Below are 19086 nucleotides of genomic sequence, written 5' to 3' on the forward strand. Positions count from 1 at the left end.
ACATAGATCAGTAAATTTGTAGAATTTCAGCATAGTTTCATATTCTTATAAATTAACCCTTATATAATCTTTAGAATTTTATGAATTTTTTACATAGCTATATTTTTATAATTTCAAAAAAAAAAAAAGATTTTCAATATTCTTAAGATATTTTTTTATATTTTTAAAATTTTTAATAATTTTACGTAATTATTGTTAAAAAATTGTAAAAATACCAAATTGAATGTTTTAGCTATGAATCAAATTGAATATTAACATTTGAATTAATGTGTCACCTTATTTTTTCGTTAAGACTGTAATGATCATTAATGGACGAGTGGTCAAAACATTATAAGTCAATAATGTTAGTGACTAAAATATAAATTTTCATAATTAAATGACAAAACAATTGTCAATAAAGGTTAATGACCATTATTATAGCTTACCCTATATTATATTATTCTTATTTTACTATATCTTAAGAATATATCACATCATTCTAGACCTTCGTCATTTTAGATCCATTTGTCAAGTTATATATATTAAAATTGATGTGACGCGGGTTCGAGTGTGCTAAAATGAGCTTATCCTCCTATTTAAGGGTTGGGATGGGTTATGAGTAGTTCTAAATATTGTATCAAAAAAATTAGAGAATTGTCTATACTATTATTTAAACTCTTGATTGAGTTGGTGTCACGTTTCAACCAGGTACCAACTCGGTCGGAGAAATTATGGAAATGTCATTTCATAATTAAATCAAGTTTTATTATTCGAGGGTGTTTTAATATTCTTATTTTAAAAAACCAATAAGAAATATGCATAATGTGGAATTTGAATCCATGCTAGTTAAATTAAAAAAATTAATTTACCACTCAACCAAAGTTATTATTTTGAAATTTTCACACATTTTTATTTTAATATGCACATTTTATTACCTCCATCAATTATATAGATTAATTATGTTATTGATTGAGTTGGTATCACAAATTAACTCAACACCTACTTAGGATTGATGAAAATATCATGTTGAACAATTGTATCATTAAATATTCTTAATTCAATATATTTATGTGTTTAAATTTTATTTTATTTACAATTTAATCTAATTTTTATTTTAATATCGTATACATTATTATTAATTAGTTTTAAACAATATATTTTATTATTTATTATATATTATTTTAATTATATACCTATGTTATAAGTATATAATTTTCATGCGTATGAGTGTAATAGATGTTTTAATATTATATTAAAATTGTTTAAATATAATTTGAATAGATATTATCTTAATTATATTTTTATGACTAAATATTATTTTATATTTATAAATTAATATATCCGTGCAAAACACCGGCTTAAAACCAGTTTTATATTTAAACTGCTGCCTAATTATGACAAATTTATGGTCAAAGCAGCCAACTGCCAAGTTTCGTGTCAAATATGATGGCCGAAGAGTTGCGACTCCTTGTAACATATTTTTATGTCTACATAAATAAACATACAGAAAAATCTATATAATAATTTGTAATAACCGATTATAAATCTGTAAATAAAATGGGATGCAATTAAAGAATCCATAATATTATATGAAACAGCTTCCCAAATACGCCAAATTATTTTTTCTAGGTCAAATACGACGGCCGAAGGGGGACGACTTCTCATCTGCAGATTACAAATAATGTATATATTTTTATAGTTAATAGATAAATGTATAAATAAAAGGGGAGGGGATAGACAGTAGAGACATATCCTTCAGTTGAATCAATTAACAAGAATGGCTCTTTCAGCAGCCACTCTTCTCACTGCCCTTGCAGTACTCTGCTCTTTCTTCTACGTTCTATTTTACATCTCATCAAGCAAAAATGGAAAAGGAAAAGGGAAAGCCATTCCCGGTCCGCGACCCTTGCCAATTATTGGAAACCTCCACATGTTAGGCATGCTTCCACACCAATCCCTTTATCACTTGGCCAAAAAATATGGTCCTATGATGTCCATAAGGCTAGGCGTTGTGCCAACTGTTGTCGTTTCGTCCCCTCAAGTCGCCGAGATATTTCTCAAGACACATGATGCTGTTTTCGCGAGCAGGCCAAGACTTCAAGTCCTAGAATTAATTTACAATGGCAAAAGGGGCATAGCATTCACAGAACTTGGATCATATTGGCGTAGTGTGAGGAAGATTTGTAATATGACAATTTTTACTGCATCGAAAATTGAATCGTTTGCATCAACGAGGAAGGAGGTGCTAGCGCATTTCATTGAATCTTTGAAAGAAGCTGCATCAGCGAAGGAAGTGGTCAACATTAGTAAGAAGGTTGGGGCGCTTAATGAAGAGATGACTTTGAGAATGGTTTTGGGGAATGTGAAGAAGTATCAGGGATTTAACCTCAAGGAGCTTATTGATGAGCTTACTCACATAGCAGGAGCTTTCAATCTTGCAGATGTTGTTCCTTTTCTGGGTGCTTTCGACCTACAGGTATTGTGTTTTTCTGTATTTTAATTTACTATATCAAAACAAATTAACCATATACATTACAAACAACCACTAAGTGAATGGTGTTGATTATTATCAACTATGTAGGGAATCAAAGCACGTACAAAGAAACTCGGCGAAAAACTTGATAAAGCGCTCGAGATGATCATTGATGACCATGAACAACATAAACAGGATGATTTCGTCGGTACGCTGCTTAAAGAGTTAAATCAACCAATGAACAATGATGGTGATATAATGGATCGGAATAGCATCAAAGCCATAACAATAGATATGATGGTGGGTGCCTTGGACACTTCAGCTGCCACATTGGAGTGGGCATTATCAGAGCTCCTAAGGCATCCAAGGGTAATGTTAAAACTCCAACAAGAGCTAGAAAGCATTGTCGGGAACAAGAGAATGGTAGAGGAAAATGATTTACCAAAATTGGAGTACCTAGACATGGTTGTGAAAGAAATTTTTAGGCTTCATCCTGTTGCACCTTTGCTAGTTCCTCGTGAGTCAGTGGAAGACATAATTATTGATGGCTGTTACATACCAAAACAATCAAGGGTCTTAGTGAACATTTGGGCCATGGGGAGAGACCCTAACATTTGGTCCAACAACGCTGAAGAGTTTTTTCCAGAAAGGTTCATTGATAGCAATATAGACCTTCATGGACATGATTTTGAACTCATCCCATTTGGTGCAGGCCGTAGATTATGCCCAGGGAAGAAATTAGGGTTAATCACAGTTAAACTTATTCTAGCTCAATTGGTGCATTGTTTCAATTGGGAGCTACCTAGCGGAATGTCGCCGAATGAACTGGACATGACTGAGAACTTTGGTGTCTCGTTGCCAAGGAAGATTAATTTGTGTGTCAAGCCCACTTATCGAATGTAAAAATACAAATTTTATGATTTTTTTTTATGTTTTAAAATAACAAGATGTATACGTATAATAAAGGGCATTTCAAAATGGCATGTATTTCTTTTTTTGAAAATAATATGTATTTGATGCATATATATGTTGACAATGGATCATACTTAATAAAATCCCTCAAAATCAAACAAATATAATTAAACTTCTCTTTGGCAATTCCACACCTTTCAATTTATTTTAAGTATATATTTGTTTGATGTATTGCCTCCAATCGAGTTTTGGTTTTCCCTTTGATAATTTGCTGATCTATTCTTGGTGGTTCAAAGCTTTCTTTTAAGGGGAGTTGTTTTACTCTTCTCTCTTTAGTTTTATCGAACTTTTCATTTGGTCACTAAGACCAGTTGTTTTCCTCATTTCTAATGATTGTTGTGTTACGATGATCCGAAATTTTGTTTTAAAAAAATATAAATTTGTTTGAAAATGCAATAAGTCTTTCTTATTCTTGAAACCCATCTTTCGCATATAAGAAAAATATTTGTGTATGTAAGAATAGAAAATACCTATAAGCCTATAACTCTAAGAACAGAAAACAGAGGGATAGGAAGGTTTGGTGATGGCGGGCAAGGAAAACAAGAAGAAATGATAAGAAAATTCAATGGACTTAAAAAATAACAAGAAGAATAAAAAAACATAATAAGATATAATTTTGTAATAATTGAAGACTTGCTTTGCTTGTTTGTTAATATTTATTCTTTTCTTTCACGTTGACCAAATTCGACAGAGCCTTTTTGGTTTGCATTGAAAAAACAAGTAGAAGAATAGGTAAGTAAAGCTTGTTATTTTTCTTTTTTAATCAAAATTGTAGCTATCAAGGTGTGTTAAGCAAGTTTTAAGTGAAATCAATTTTATTTTTAAATTTTCCTTCATTTATAATAAATTATAAAAATGATATATTCAAATTAAAAATAAAAATTGATTTATATCAATTGCATAAAAGGTATTTGAAACTTATATTTCATATATCATAATATTGATAATGAATTACGATATATATTTTTATATATTTATATTATAATCTAAGTTGAATATTTATTAATACCAAAATAATATTAAGGTATTGTAACAACATGAGATAAGATAGGTATTTTGCATTTGAGTCAATTATATCATTGTGAGGGTCCTCTAAAAGCTTGTATGAGTCTGGGCTTATTGTGATGCTTTAACAGGCTTGGTATGATCTACAAAAGTAAGAGGATGAACTAAATGGTGCTAGAGTTGGCACTACGATCAGTCTCCTATTCCTAAGTCAATCTTTTAGCCAAATGTGTTTTAGAGATAAACTCATGGAATGAGTTTATAAAAATGACAAGATATCTTTTCGGGTTTTATTGTGCTTACACTCCTTTTACCTTTCACGCAATATTTTCTTTATTCTTAGTGTAGAGGGCGGCAATGTTCTCAGACAACTACATAGAGAGCGCTGTTTTTCAAGTGCAAAGGGATGCCACTGAGCCAAGATGGAATATCCTCAAAAATCGTCTCAAATGATCTTTAAGATGATTGTGAGATGAGATCAATTGAAATAGTTGTTAGATGATAAACTGTGGATGGCCAACAGAGATGATCGATTATTGGAGTGATAAATTGGACATCCTTAAAGGCCTCTTGATGTACTAGATTGTCTGACTTAACCTTTTGAGAGTGATCTAGACGCAACTTAAGATGACGATCATCTGAAAGATGATCGATTGTTGGGGTGATGAACTGGTAATAATCTTATTTCTTTAATAAAACAAGTAAAATCAAAAGAAAGGGGTTTTAAAATTAAAAATTAAAATTAAACCTATAAAAGAGAAATTGAAAAATAATATATATGAAAGTCAATATAATGGAAGTCTGATCATCGACACAGATAATTTTAGTGATTTTTGATAAATTAGTTATAGTTATTGACATCTCGACTAGCATTCAATCTCTCTTTACCTTGTCGATAAACAAGAGGAACCTCGTTGAAATTATTCCCTTTATTAATAAACAACCCTATAACTTTGCGTTTAAGATTTAGCTTACCGACAGCACTAAAAACGAGACAGATGTAATTCTAACCAACAAACGCACGTGAGCAGGGTTTAGTTAGATTAGATCACGTGTTCAGATAACATGAATTGCATATGTAGCCTATACCCAATAATGTTATTCGTCACAAGCATTAGAATCAATTAAACAATTATGGATATAATTATTCTAATTGACAAGACAAATATCCTAAGCAATTGAATATGATACCAATATTCAACAAGTCTAAATATTTGTAATTAAAATAGAAAATGTAACACCCTAAACTTGGCCTAGAAGTCAGGTCAAATCAGAAGTGTCATAGTGATCGCCGGAACAACCGACTAGACCTATTGTTCAATTATGCACATTAAAACATAAAAAACTAAAGCATTTAAAACTCAAGTTATCCAAAGATTTTATAAAAACATATCAAATCACTAAATAAGAAAAATCAGACTCATATCAAATTTAAACATACAAATAATAAGTCATTCATAAAAAAATATACTTAGAAAAATTAAAATCAATAAAATCATTAAACACAACTCAATCAAATAACTAAACAATTAAGCGATATAAAAGTAACCAAGTAAACTAAATGAAAACAATCTTTATGAGATATAGATTCCAACGGCTCTTTGGCGGTATTGTACGGTCACGAACTCATAAACTATCTATAACCTGTGCACAGGATTAAAAATCCGAACGCTGAGCTTTTAACAGCTCAATGATGATCTTCAAATTCTAACTTTAAGGTTAGTAAAAATAAATCTGTAAAACACTTTTCATAACAACATTGTTTATAATTTATCGAGTTATTTTAAAAAAAATAAGCAAAAACCTTAAAACATTTTTGTAACAATATAAAGATAACGATGAAAGTATTTTCTATAATATACCAATATAATTCAATTTTTTATAATAAATAACAATTTGTCAATTTTCATATTAAATAAATAAAATTCATATTTTAAAATTAATGCTAGTAACACATGTAGGAAGTACATAGAGACAAAGGAGTATCCAACCATCATGCCAAACAGTCAAATTTAGAAGGCATGTGTAATATCTCAAAATTTTTACTAGACAGGTGGCACTATTCTAGTTGTAAATATAATGAAATTTTTAGAAAATTAAGTAATTTGTCAAATAAAGAAATTTTTATGAAAATAAAGAAATTTTATGAAAATAAAGTTATTTTGGGTATGAGAATTAATTTAAAGTATTTTAAAAGTGAAAAATATAATGAAAGGACTAAATCATAAATTTTGAAAAGTTTAAAGACTAAAGAACACATTTGACCATAAGGGAAATGTGAGTAGTTATTAATTAATTGTTATAAGAATGAGTTGGATTATATATTGGTGTAACGAGAATTACATTTGATATCAATTTGAAAGAATTTAAGAGTATAAAGATTAAATTGTAAATTTAACTATTTTATCAAGTGAAGGGTAATATTATATTTTCAATATCCAAGGATGCGTACTAAGTATTAAATGAGAATTATTGAATTTAGATTGATTACAAATTATTATGAAGGAATTGAGCAAAGAGGAAAAATGAGCAAAATGATAAATTTACCACTTTAGGGTATTTTGATAATCTCGCATGATATTATAAGTGTTTTTTATAATATTTTGTGTTATTAAATTATTGGAATTAAATTTATATGAAAGAGGATTAGTGAAAATGATTAAAAATACAAATTACGGAAAACGAATCAAATTGGAAATTGGAAAAAAATGGAATATATATGAATTTGATGGGCCGTGGCCCCCACCATTGCGTAACTTGGTCTGCGAAGCCTAATGAGGCTTTGAATATTGAATGGCCCAATCGGCCACAGTTCCAAAAAAAAAAAAAAAAAAAGGAGAAAGTAAATGGATGAGTGGCGGGCCGTGTCCCCCACCCTGACCGTTTAGGCTTTAGAAAGCCGAATTGGCTTCCTTGTCTTTAAAGGGCCATTCGGCCGTAAACGAAAAAAAATCAAACAAGTTTTAACGTGGGGAGGGGGAGCAGAGAAGGCTCATCCCCTTACCCAAATCACACGGCTAAATGGGAAAGGGACGGATTTTTCCCCGGAAGTTTAGCGACAAGGATAACGAGCCACATGGAGCCAACATGGGCGGAAGCCCAAGCCCATATACGCGGGATTTAACTAGCACGAGAAAAAGGATTGTGGAACTGTGCACTCTTGTCACATAACTTAAACAATCCATATTAGATTTATCTTTATCAGGAACTATCTTAGATAATGTTAGGTCTTTAGATTATTTAGAATTTTCGTATGTAGCAACAATTTGAGTAAAATTAACCCAAGTATGGCGGATGAGGAAGTTTTCAGGTTTGATTACCCTCATTCGATACATTCATTGATTGTTGTTCATGTTGCTATTTCTTAATAAATTGAAGGGTCAAAGCTAGAGGAGTTCATGGGTCGGGCTGGGTCGAGTTCGGGTTGGGCTCAATTAAAAAATTATGTCCATTTATTGAGTTCAGGCCGGGTCAGGCCCAAAAATGGGCTTAAAATTTTACCCAAGCCCGACCCGAATAAAAATACTAAAACCCGAGCCTAGCCCGGCTGGCCCATATTAATTTTTTATTATTTTTAAATATATATAACACATCAAAAATACTAAAAATATCAAAATAAATATTTCTCAATAAATTAAAAATAAATTTTGAAAAATATGTAGACTTAAATAACACTAAGATAAATGCAACTTAACAAGCAAATGCTTCTAAAATAATAAAAATTAACAAATGCCTTTAAAATAATAAGAAAATTAACAATAAAATAAATTTTATATAATATCCAAACAATAACAACAAAAAAATAGTAACATAATAGTAAAATGGTAGCAAAATATGAAAAAAACAACAAGAAAATAACATTCAAAAATAAAAAAATATGCAGATGTTTTTTGTCCTTTAGTGATTTCGGGCCAGGCCGAGCCGGGCCCGGGCTAAAAATATCTTACCCGAGGCTTGGCCCATTTTTTAAACGGGCCTTATTTTTTTGTCCAAGCCCATTTTTCGGGCCTATTTTTTTTTCAAACCCTCTCACATTTCGGGCGCCCATGCACACATCTAGTCAAAGCCCATTTACAGCTTTTTTTTTTACTCAATTGATGCAAAATAATTAATTATGTACAAAAATAACTCAAGTCAAAACTTATATAAAAAAATGATTCGTTTTCCATAGTGTCCACTGATGTCACCTGGCACACCAGCGGCACTGCACCTAATGATGATTAGGGGTGAGCAAAACTCAATTCGACTCGAAAAAATTTAAAAAAAATTTCGAATTTCGAGTTAAACGAATTGAGTTATTTGAATTTCGAGTTCGAATCGAGTTTGGTTTTTAAACTCGAATAACTCGAATAATTCGAATAACTCGAATAATTCGAATAAATTACTCCAAACTCTTAAACCTCTTCACTTTCCTCCTAAAACTTTTACTCTCCCTCCCCCGGCATAAAAAACTCTAATAATTTACATTATTACTCCAAACTCTTAAACCTCTTCACTTTCCTCCTAAAACTTTTACTCTCCCTCCCCGGCATAAATTTTGCTCCCTCCCATCCTACACCCTTCTACACCAAAGCCATTCCCTCCCCCCCCCCCCCTCCCTCAATTTTTTGAATATTTCCTTCCTAAAATTTTACTCCTCCCATTTATTCCTCCCCTCCCCCCAAAAAAAAAATTTTACTCCTCGACCTCCAAAACTTTTTATTTCCTCCTAAACTTTTACTTCTCACCCTTTACCCCTAAATAAAAATTAAAATCATCCAAAAATTTTCCTAAACCTAAATAACAATAATTTTATTTATATCTACTATTTATATTATTAAAATAGATTTCACATTTTGTACTATTTATATTATTGAATTGTTTTATCATATTAAATTTTATAAATTTTTGCTAAAATTGAATTATTGATGATGCCATAAAATTTTATGTTGGTATTAATTTCACATTTTATCTTTAAGATAAATTTTATTAAAAATCACATGTTTTACATTTAATATATTTTTAATTGAAAAATATAGTGACAAGAATCAGAAGATAATTGAAGTAACTAAGCAAGCAAAGAAGTTAACCAGTATATGAAAGATTAATAAATAAATTATAAGGGGATGAAAGTTAATAACAACTTTGATTACGGTGGACAAATTTGATTACAGTGGGTGACAGTGATTATAAGGACTTAAAATATATTTTTTAATTTAACTCAAATAAATATATTTAATTTGATTCGATTCGATTCGAATTCCATCTGACTCGATTCGATTCGAGAAAATTTCAAATCAAAGTAGGATGATAGAATACGATTCGTCAACTCGATTAACTCGAATTTTTTTCATTTGATTCTATTCGATTCGATTGAAAGCTCACCCCTAATGATGACCCAATCATCAGCTTTTAAAAAAAATAATTTTTTTGGGTGTCGTCACTGTGTTAGGCAACACCAGTCTTTATTTTCAAAATAGCCATTAAAAATATGGTTATTCAGAAAGAGAAAAAAATGAAAAAAAAAAGTATTTTTTAATGGGTGTTGTTGGTCTGTTTGGCAGCACTGTAGAAAGTTCAAAAAAAAAAAAATTGGGGCCACCAGTATGTTAGGTGACACCTGTTAAATTTTTTTTAAAAAATATTTTTTAGGTGTCACCGTCTTGTTAATTGGCATTGGTGGTATTTTAAAAAAAATCATTGTAAAAAGAGTAGTCCGAAGCTTTGGTAATTGTTTTAGAAGATTTGGAGCAGGCTACTGGGAGAACTGAATTGTAGAAGTCAAAGGGAAAGAGGAAATCTCGTCTTTGGTGTCGAAATCAACACGAAAGGCCACTGTAAATGACAACATCAGTGGCTATTGAGTACAACGACTAGCATTTTCAATTGAGAAGAAGAAGGGAAAGAAAATAAATAAAATAAAAAGTAAAAAAGATAATTGAATACGACGACTAGGGTTTTCAATTGAAAAGAAAAAGGGAAATTCAAATGGGAAAGGAAAAGAGAGTATAGGGAAAATAGAGAATCTTTATCTTCCATATATGTTATTCTCTTTCCTTTACCATATTTGATTCTCTATTTTCATAAAATATTAAATTCCATTTTATATATCTATTTTCCATATCTGTTATTATCTTTCCTTTCCCATATATTTGATTTTCTATTTTTCATAAAATATTCAATTCCCTTTCATATCACTATTTTACACCGTTGTTATTCTTTTTCTTTTCCTATATTTCACTTTTCCTCTCTTGTCTCTCTATCTTTCTCCCACATCTCTTTCTTTCCCATTCTCATCTCATCTAAGATTTATTTTTTTGAAACAATATTTCATCCACTGGTGGTGATACTAACAAGCCAAGAATACAATAACTACTTATAAAGGAAGTATCAATCATGGGTTTTCCCTCTTTTTTTTTTTTGGTTTTTTTTCTATTTCAACGATTTATTTTCAGCTTTTTTCCCCTATTTTGCCTATTTTTTTTAAAAATTCCCACTAGTGTCGCCTAATACACCAGTAGAATCTATTAAAAATATATATTTTTCTCTTTTTTTTTTATTATCTTTCCCTGAACACTTGTATTTTTAACGAGTAATTTGAAAAGTAAAGACTGGTGCAGCTTAACAAAGTGGCAACACCTAAATTTTTTTTAAAAGCTAATGATTGGGTCATCATTTGAGGGTAGTGCCATCGGTGTATCAGGTGGCACCGATGAGCACTGTGGAGAATGGTCATTTTCATACATAAGCTTTGACTTGGGTTTTTTCGTAAATAATTAATTATTTTGGATCAATGGGTAAAAAGGCCTCCATTTACTTAAAAAAAAAAGAAAAGAAAGGAGAGCTTTTCTCTCCTTTCCATATATTCTTAAATATTATTCTTAAATCTAAGCTAATATCCAACTTCAAACTTTGATTTTTCACTAATATCAAGTGAAAAATTTATTTTCAAGATAGGGTTTTATGGGGTTTTAGTGAGAGAAATCATGGCTAGTGAGTGAATGCTCCACTAAGGTTGTAACCTCCCCAACCCAGCCTAGACGTTAGACCCGAATTTGGAAGATTACATTAGCCATCTAAGTGACCGAGTAAGCTATCGGAGTTTTGAAAACAATCATTTTAAAACCTTTGTTTAATTTAGTAGAAAACTTAGATAATTATCAATTTATTAATCTTCAAAACCTTAATTAAGATATAGCAGCGAAAAAGTGATAAGTTGTTGTTTTTAAATAAAAACTAGGGATTCATGCGTAACTCAATAATACACTTATCTTGTTATCCTAAAATAAAATTAAGTGCCATGCAATATAAAACTCAAATCCTAAATCTCATGCCACAATTCAAAATAAAATAATAATACAATATCTAAATAATGAAATATCAAATAATATATCTAAATAATAAACAAAAGTGATATGTGCTAAGTGTTTATTTGTGTGAATGAAAAGATTGTAAATATGGTATGCAATAAAATAAACACGTATGAAGTAACTTGGTCAAATGTGAAAAGAATGATTAATGGAATACATATGGACCTAAAAATGAGTAAAGAAGAGAAAATTAGAAAATTATTTAAATGAATACCTAACAAGTGAGAAAGAGAACTAATGTATTGGTAATATCACATAAGTGCATAAGGTGATTAATCATATGGAAATATACTTGCACATTTTAGGCCGAATTTATAAGTGAAGTGTATCTAATTTGTTTTGATAAACAACTGTTAAACCAAACTTTATTTGATAAAATGTTTTGATATAATAAATTGAATTTTTTGAATAAAAGTTAAAATTGAATAAAATTTACAAAATTATTTGTTTAAAATTGAAGTCTAAAGAGATAAAATTTTGAAAATCTACTTTGAACTCTTAGAAAATTTTTGAAACAATCTTAAAATTAAGTTAAAATAATTTTGACTAAGTAAGAAAGTGTTTTATCATTTTATCAAGTCAAAATAATTTTCAAATAAGTCAAATTTGCTCCAGGCCAAAAAGTATCAATACCTTTTTGGCCCAGTACCGATATTTTATGAATTATCGATACCTTTCTTAAAAGCGATACCAAAATGACATTCTGTTTTTCACAAAACCAATTAAGTATCGGCAACTTTTGGTAAAGTATTGATATTTTCTGAAATATCGATACCTCGTCTTAAAAATGGTACCGAAATAGCATTCTGTTTCTCACAAAATTTACAGAGTATCGATACGGGATCAATACCTTTTTATAAGTATTGATAAAAATTGTTTTGGTATCGATAACAAATCTCCAATGGCCACTGAATTTAGCATTTATTGTAAGAAATATCGATACCCTTTTATATGTTATCAATACTCAGTGTTGTAAGTGAATTAAATGCTCTGGTTTTTACATCCCCAACGACTCTATTTTTTATACCAACAACCTTAATGGTTGGAAATCAATTAGGGGGTATAAATACCAACTTCTAAAGTTCCTACAACAACAAGAAATCACTTTCAAGCTAAAATAATTAATCAAACAACCTTTGAGCTTACTATTTCCATATTCTTCTTACACACACTTGTGAGCTTTACTTCTAATCTTTTCTCAAGTGTATTTCATTGTATTTGAGCTTAATTTGCAAACACTTTGATCTTGTTAGGATTATTTCTTTGTTTGCTTATTTGTATTTCCTTGAGAAGGTTTGTGCCTTAAGATTTGGGGTAAAAATCTTAAGGGAACTGTAAGGTTAAATCTTGTCCTCAAAAGTTATCAAATTAGTAAATTTTAGAAAATTCTTAGTTGTGGAAAGCTAAGGTAGTGGAGTAGACAATTGGGGCCGAACCACTCTAAATATTTGTGTTCATCTTTCAATTTTCTTTCTAGCTTTTACATTTTTTAAAAAGCCAATTCACCCCTCTCTTGGTAATTTTGGTTTGATTTATCGAGCTAACAACAACCTATATTAGTGTAACTTCATAATTGGTATAAGACTTAACATAATTTATAAGAAATGGTGAAGTAAGATTATCCATAGTTAATTACTGACCTCATCGAACACGTTAGTTGGTTAACCATGTAGCTGTGGACTTGCCGAGAAGAAATTGTGTTGGCTTGGGAGCATTGCATCATCTGTCAAGTCTACACTACAGCAAAACAGGTTTTTAGCGGCTTTTATGGCCTAGCGCAGCAAAAAAACGCCGCTAACATTTTGCGGCGTTTATGTAAAAAAACGCTGCTAAAGAACATGACTTTTAGCGGCACTTTCAAGAAAACGCCGCTAAATAACATGACTTTTAGCGGCACTTTCTTGAAAACGCCGCTAAAAAACGTGACCTTTAGCGGCGCTTTTTCTACAAATGCCGCTAAAAATGTGACCTTTAGCAGCTCTTTTTGTACAAACGCCACTAAAGAACCTGACCTTTAGAGGCGCTTTTCTTCAAAATGCAGCTAAAGGTCACGTTCTTTAGCGGCGCTTTTATCGCAAACGCCGCTAAAGAATTAGCAGCGCTTTTTTTTTGAAACACCGCTAAATGTATGTTCTTTTGCGGCATTTTTGGTAAAAAACGCCACAAATTTTAGCAGATTTCTAATATCCTAATTTCATCCATAAACAATCCTTCCTGAAATATCAAAACCAACCAATAATAGCAAATCTAAATGATACTTCAAGCAACATCAAATCCAACCAATAACAGCAAATCTAAATGATACTTCAAAAATTCAACGAAAAATATATTTATAAATAAAATAATAAAATATTCTTACAGTAATGTTAAAAGTTATATTGTTAAAACATTCTTACAATAAGGAAATAAACGTCTAAGATGGTGGCTTCTAGGACTACTGAAACATCTGCATCATATTCTGAAGTTGTAGCTGGAGTTCGTTGTATTTTCTGTTTTGCTCTGCTTCTCTTGCTGCTGCCTCCTCTTTAAGTGATACTGCCTTCACTTTAAGTTGAGCAATTTGATCAATTGTGCTTGCTTGCATCTGAGCTATCTGATCTCTTAACCTCTAAACTTCAGCTTGAGCTTGACTCCCCGAAGGCATGTATTGCTACGAGCTGGATCCAAAATATTGGGTTGGGTTAACACCAGATCCTTGAATTCGAACCCGACCATACCTTTTAGGACCCAAAACTTCAGTAATAATTTTGTTATCAATGTCCTCAAGATTAACAAAACTATCACTCGAAGCAATCGCTTCATACTCCGCCTTTTTATTTTTTAGTTTCTCCTAATAAATCAATCAAAAAGTTAGAAATGAAATATATAATAAAAAAATACAACATAACTTAACATTATTTAAAACTACTAACGACGAATTAAACCATTATAATTAAACATTATAAATATTTAAAATAAATTAAAATTTATTAAGTAAATATACCATAATTTCTCTAGCTTCTGAAGTCATTGGAGATCTATCTTTTTTCCTATGTGTAATGTCAAAAAGCTACAGGTGTCCAACTTTTTGACAGGACGAGAGTTCCTAAAATATAGTAGTAAAAATATTTTTTAGTAGAAAGTAATTAATATTTGACATAATTAATAAATTCAAAATACCTTGGCCTCAGCTACACAAGCAAAACTTTTCGACCCTGCTGTATGCATGAATTTTTGTTTTTGCCTGCTGCTTGTTCCAACCCGCTCATGGTCCTACATTATGAAATTATTATTACGTATTTAGTAAATACTATAAACCGATATAATTATAAGAGTTTGGAAGTACGTAATACCTCTCCTTTCTTTGAATTCCAGAATCTAACCGCATCTTCCCATTGGTATCTCAGCATCCCCGGCGGGACATTTAGCAATTTCTCTTTGAGGCTTATATCTTTCTTAAAATATTTTTTCTTTAAAGTGCTTTTATGATCTCTCCATTTTTTTCCCAATGCCTTCTTGATATAAGTATCTGAGACCTCCAAAGTAAATCTCTCCTAAAAAAACACAAGTTTAAAAAGTAAATATAAATGAAACTTAAACCTAAGTATTATAAATTACATTCATGTTTTGTTACCTTAATATTATCGAGAGCTTGATTTTTGTTACTATCAGGCATTTGATGCCATGATTCGTAGTTGATAGGCAACATATTGGCATTTCGTGCTATAATGAGCAAATATCTTGCTAAAAGTAGAGCTTTTGATCCAACAGGCTGACCAAGATTGTTTCTAGATACTTTGACACGCTCGATAAGAGTTAACTCGTATAAATCTTTAAGCAGTGTACGTCCTCGACCTCTACGCGTCCCACCACTTTCAGCTGAAAAATGGTATATTATTATATAAGAATTTGAAAAAGAAATCAATAATAAAAGTCAACACACATGTAAATTAAATTTAACATTACTTTGAATTTATGCAGATTCGTCAGGTGTTTCCGGAACATTTGAAGATCCAATGGCAGTCTGTTGTTCACTATTTGTTGCTCCGAATTTGGAGTATTCTGAACAATACTTAGATTTCGTAATCTTTTTTTAGGCACTTTTCCTGCAATACACATAAAATAGTTGAAATTTTAGTAACTAATTACAATAATAATAGTACATATAAAATAGTTGAAATATTTAATAAGACTAAGATTTAAATTATAATATTACATATAATTAAAAAAATCATAAAATCTTACTACATCATTATTCGTAAATATCTTCATCCACATCATGGCGAACCCATTGGTGTTGTGTACTAGTACTAGGGATATTTTCATCTAAGTTTTGTTCTGGAAAAGACAAAGTTTCTGATCTTTTGAAGATGTTATCTCTACTTCCATTGCCCGTGTCAAACAAGTCTCTAGGGGTGTTCCGGAGTACAACGTACCAACCCTCATCAGTTGGATCTTTCAAATAAAAAACTTGTTTCACTTGAGAAGAAAATACATATGGCTCGTCCATCAATTTTTGTCCAATGTGAATCAAAGGAGAGTAATTAACCATTGTAAAACCAAATTGATCTTTTTTAATTCTACGAACAGTATTAACATCAGCCCAATCACATCGAAATAAGACAACTTTCCATTTGCCATAGTAATCCAACTCAATAATGTTAGTAAGAAGTCCGTAATACTCCACATTTTCCTCAACAGGATTATTGTCCCTAGCATTAGAATAACTTGTAATTCAAGAATTAACAACAATTCCACAATTTTGAGTTCTCCTCATTCTCTCGCGATATTTTGTATGAAATGTGAATCCATTGATGAGGAAGACACTATATATTTTTACTACTCTATTCAGACCTTGGGAAAACCATTTAACTTCGTCATTGACGTCCTTCCCACTCCAAACCTATTGAATTGAAAGTAAATTGAGTAATTATAAATGTATTATGTAAAAACATTATTATTTGATTAACTAAATTTCGCGATTATGTGTAACTTATTAACTTCATTACATACTGTTTGGCTTAACCATTCATGAAAAGATTCTGTGAATAACTTATTAATCTCTCGATGTTGTAATCTTCGGGAGCGTGAACGAGATATAAAGATTTGTTTGTACTCATTATGTTAAAAAGAAGTTTTAATTGGTTAGAAGATAAACAAATCAAAAAGATGAATATTTATCAAATTTTAGAACTTACTTGCATAATGGTTCAATTGAATCGTGGTGAAAAAGAACATATTGATGTGCTTGTATCCAAGATATATCATCTAATTCTGCAATTTCGACTTTGCCGATTGGTCCTCTGTAACTTTGGAATAAATAAGTTTCGGCCAAGTTATGATCATTGAGCCCAGCATTTCTACTTGGTCTATTCAATCGTGTTTCAACATCTTCTAAATATCTAGAACAGAAGGTCATACACTCCTCTGCCAAGTAGCCTTCAGCAATTGATCCTTCTGGATAATGCTTATTATGACAATAAGACTTCAATTTGCTTAGGAACCTAAACACGATATACAACATTATCAAAAGTTGTAACTAAATGTATAGAGGTGAATGAATGAATACTTTACAAATAAATTAGCACCTTTTTATAGGATACATCCATTGATAGAAAATTGGTCCACCAAGTATTGCTTCATGAGGGAGATGAATTAGCAAGTGCACCATAATAGTGAAGAAGGAAGGTGAAAGATCTTCTCCAAATTGCATAAAGTCAAAGCGGCTCGATCCTGTATTTTCTCAAGTTCTTCAACATCCAAAACTTTGCCATAAATAACTTTCATTATTTGGATAGTTCAATTATACATGATGTCACCTTTTTTTGACATACAACACCGTAAAGCAACTGACAGTAAATCTTGCATCAAGATGTGATAATCATGTGATTTTAATGAATATAGTCTTCGATCTTTAAGACTCACACATCGAGATATATTTGATGTATCTGCATCTGGGACCTTTATATCATTTAACACCATGCAATACACTTCTTTCTCTTCCTTTGACATTGCAAAAAAAGAAGACGGCAACCGATATTTTCCATTCAGAAGTACTTGGGGATAAAGATCACGCCGAATTCCCATGTCAACTAAATCAAGTCGACTCTGAAGATTGTCTTTTGATTTTACATCGACATTCAAAATTGTCCCAATTATGTTCTCACAAACATTCTTCTCAATATGCATGACATCAAGATTGTGGAGTAAAATGTTGTGCTCCCAATAAGCCAACTCAAAAAAAATACTCTTTTTTTTTCCACAAGTCCGCCTCATTAGGATCATCCTCTTCATTAGATTCATTCATCGATCTTCTCTTTGTTTGTATGTTAGGTGGTTGATTCATCTTCCCATAATTAAAATTGATATCTTTTAACATAAACAAGATTTCAGATCCAATGGTCTGCTCAAGAGCTCCTCTGTACTCTTTAGTACCGTCAAATAGAGTCTTCTGAAATCTAAATTTATGATTTCCATCAACCACCGATGATTCCCCATATAAGAGAACTTCTTCGTATTATACAACCACTTCGAACAAGTTTATGCAGCACAACAAGGACAAGCATAACGTCCTTTAGTACTCTAACCAGATAAATTGGCATCAGCCGAGAAATCATTAATTGTCCACAACAAAGCTGCACGTAAATTAAAGTTCTCCTTTCTCAATACATCATATGTCTCAACACCCGACCGCAACTGTTTTAACTCTTCAATAAGTGCCTGCAAATAAATGCCAATATCATTTCCAGAACCTTTCTCTCCAGGGATAATCATAGATAATATAAAAGAAGATTGCTTCATGCAAATCCATGGAGGCAAATTGTAAGGAACAAGCACTACAAGCCAAGTACTCTACGAAGTGCTCATGATTTTAAAAGGATTAAAGATGTTAGCTGCTAGCCCAAGCCTCACATTCCGAGGATCGCTTGCAAAGCTTGGAAATTTACTGTCAAACGATTTCCAAGCTAAAGAATCCGCAGGATGTCTTAATAATCCATCATTAGTTCGTTGATCATCATGCCATCTCATAGAATCAGCTGTCTTTGACGACATAAAAAGCCTTTGCAGTCTTGGTATTAGGGGAAAATATCGCAAAATCTTGGCTGGCTTCTTTCTTAACTGTGCCCCACCTTCATCTGCATTCACATCTTCTGTATTCCTACTCATCCAGTGAGATTTACCGCAAACATGACAAGACTGTTGGTTTTTCTGATCACCCCAATACAACATGCAGTCATTTGGGAAACTATGAATTTTATCGTACCCAAGGCCTAAATCTTTTATTAGTCTCTTCATATCTTGACAAGATTGAGGTATTTTTGCAAACGA

At 31.2% G+C, this 19086-nt stretch overlaps 1 protein-coding gene across 1 annotated transcript; it reads left to right on the forward strand.

Annotated features, from left to right (window-relative positions):
• The first annotated feature begins 1678 nt into the window (after window positions 1-1678).
• On the forward strand, window positions 1679-3536 carry LOC108453975 (cytochrome P450 CYP736A12-like). The gene is made up of 2 exons (XM_017752248.2): window positions 1679-2455; window positions 2561-3536. Exons 1-2 carry the CDS (start codon window positions 1757-1759, stop codon window positions 3353-3355), a joined length of 1494 nt encoding a protein of 497 aa, XP_017607737.1. The 5' UTR covers window positions 1679-1756; the 3' UTR covers window positions 3356-3536.
• The last annotated feature ends 15550 nt before the right edge of the window (window positions 3537-19086 follow it).

Source organism: Gossypium arboreum, chromosome 9, assembly GCF_025698485.1.
Source record: "Gossypium arboreum isolate Shixiya-1 chromosome 9, ASM2569848v2, whole genome shotgun sequence".
In the NCBI taxonomy this organism is placed as follows: Eukaryota; Viridiplantae; Streptophyta; class Magnoliopsida; order Malvales; family Malvaceae; genus Gossypium; species Gossypium arboreum.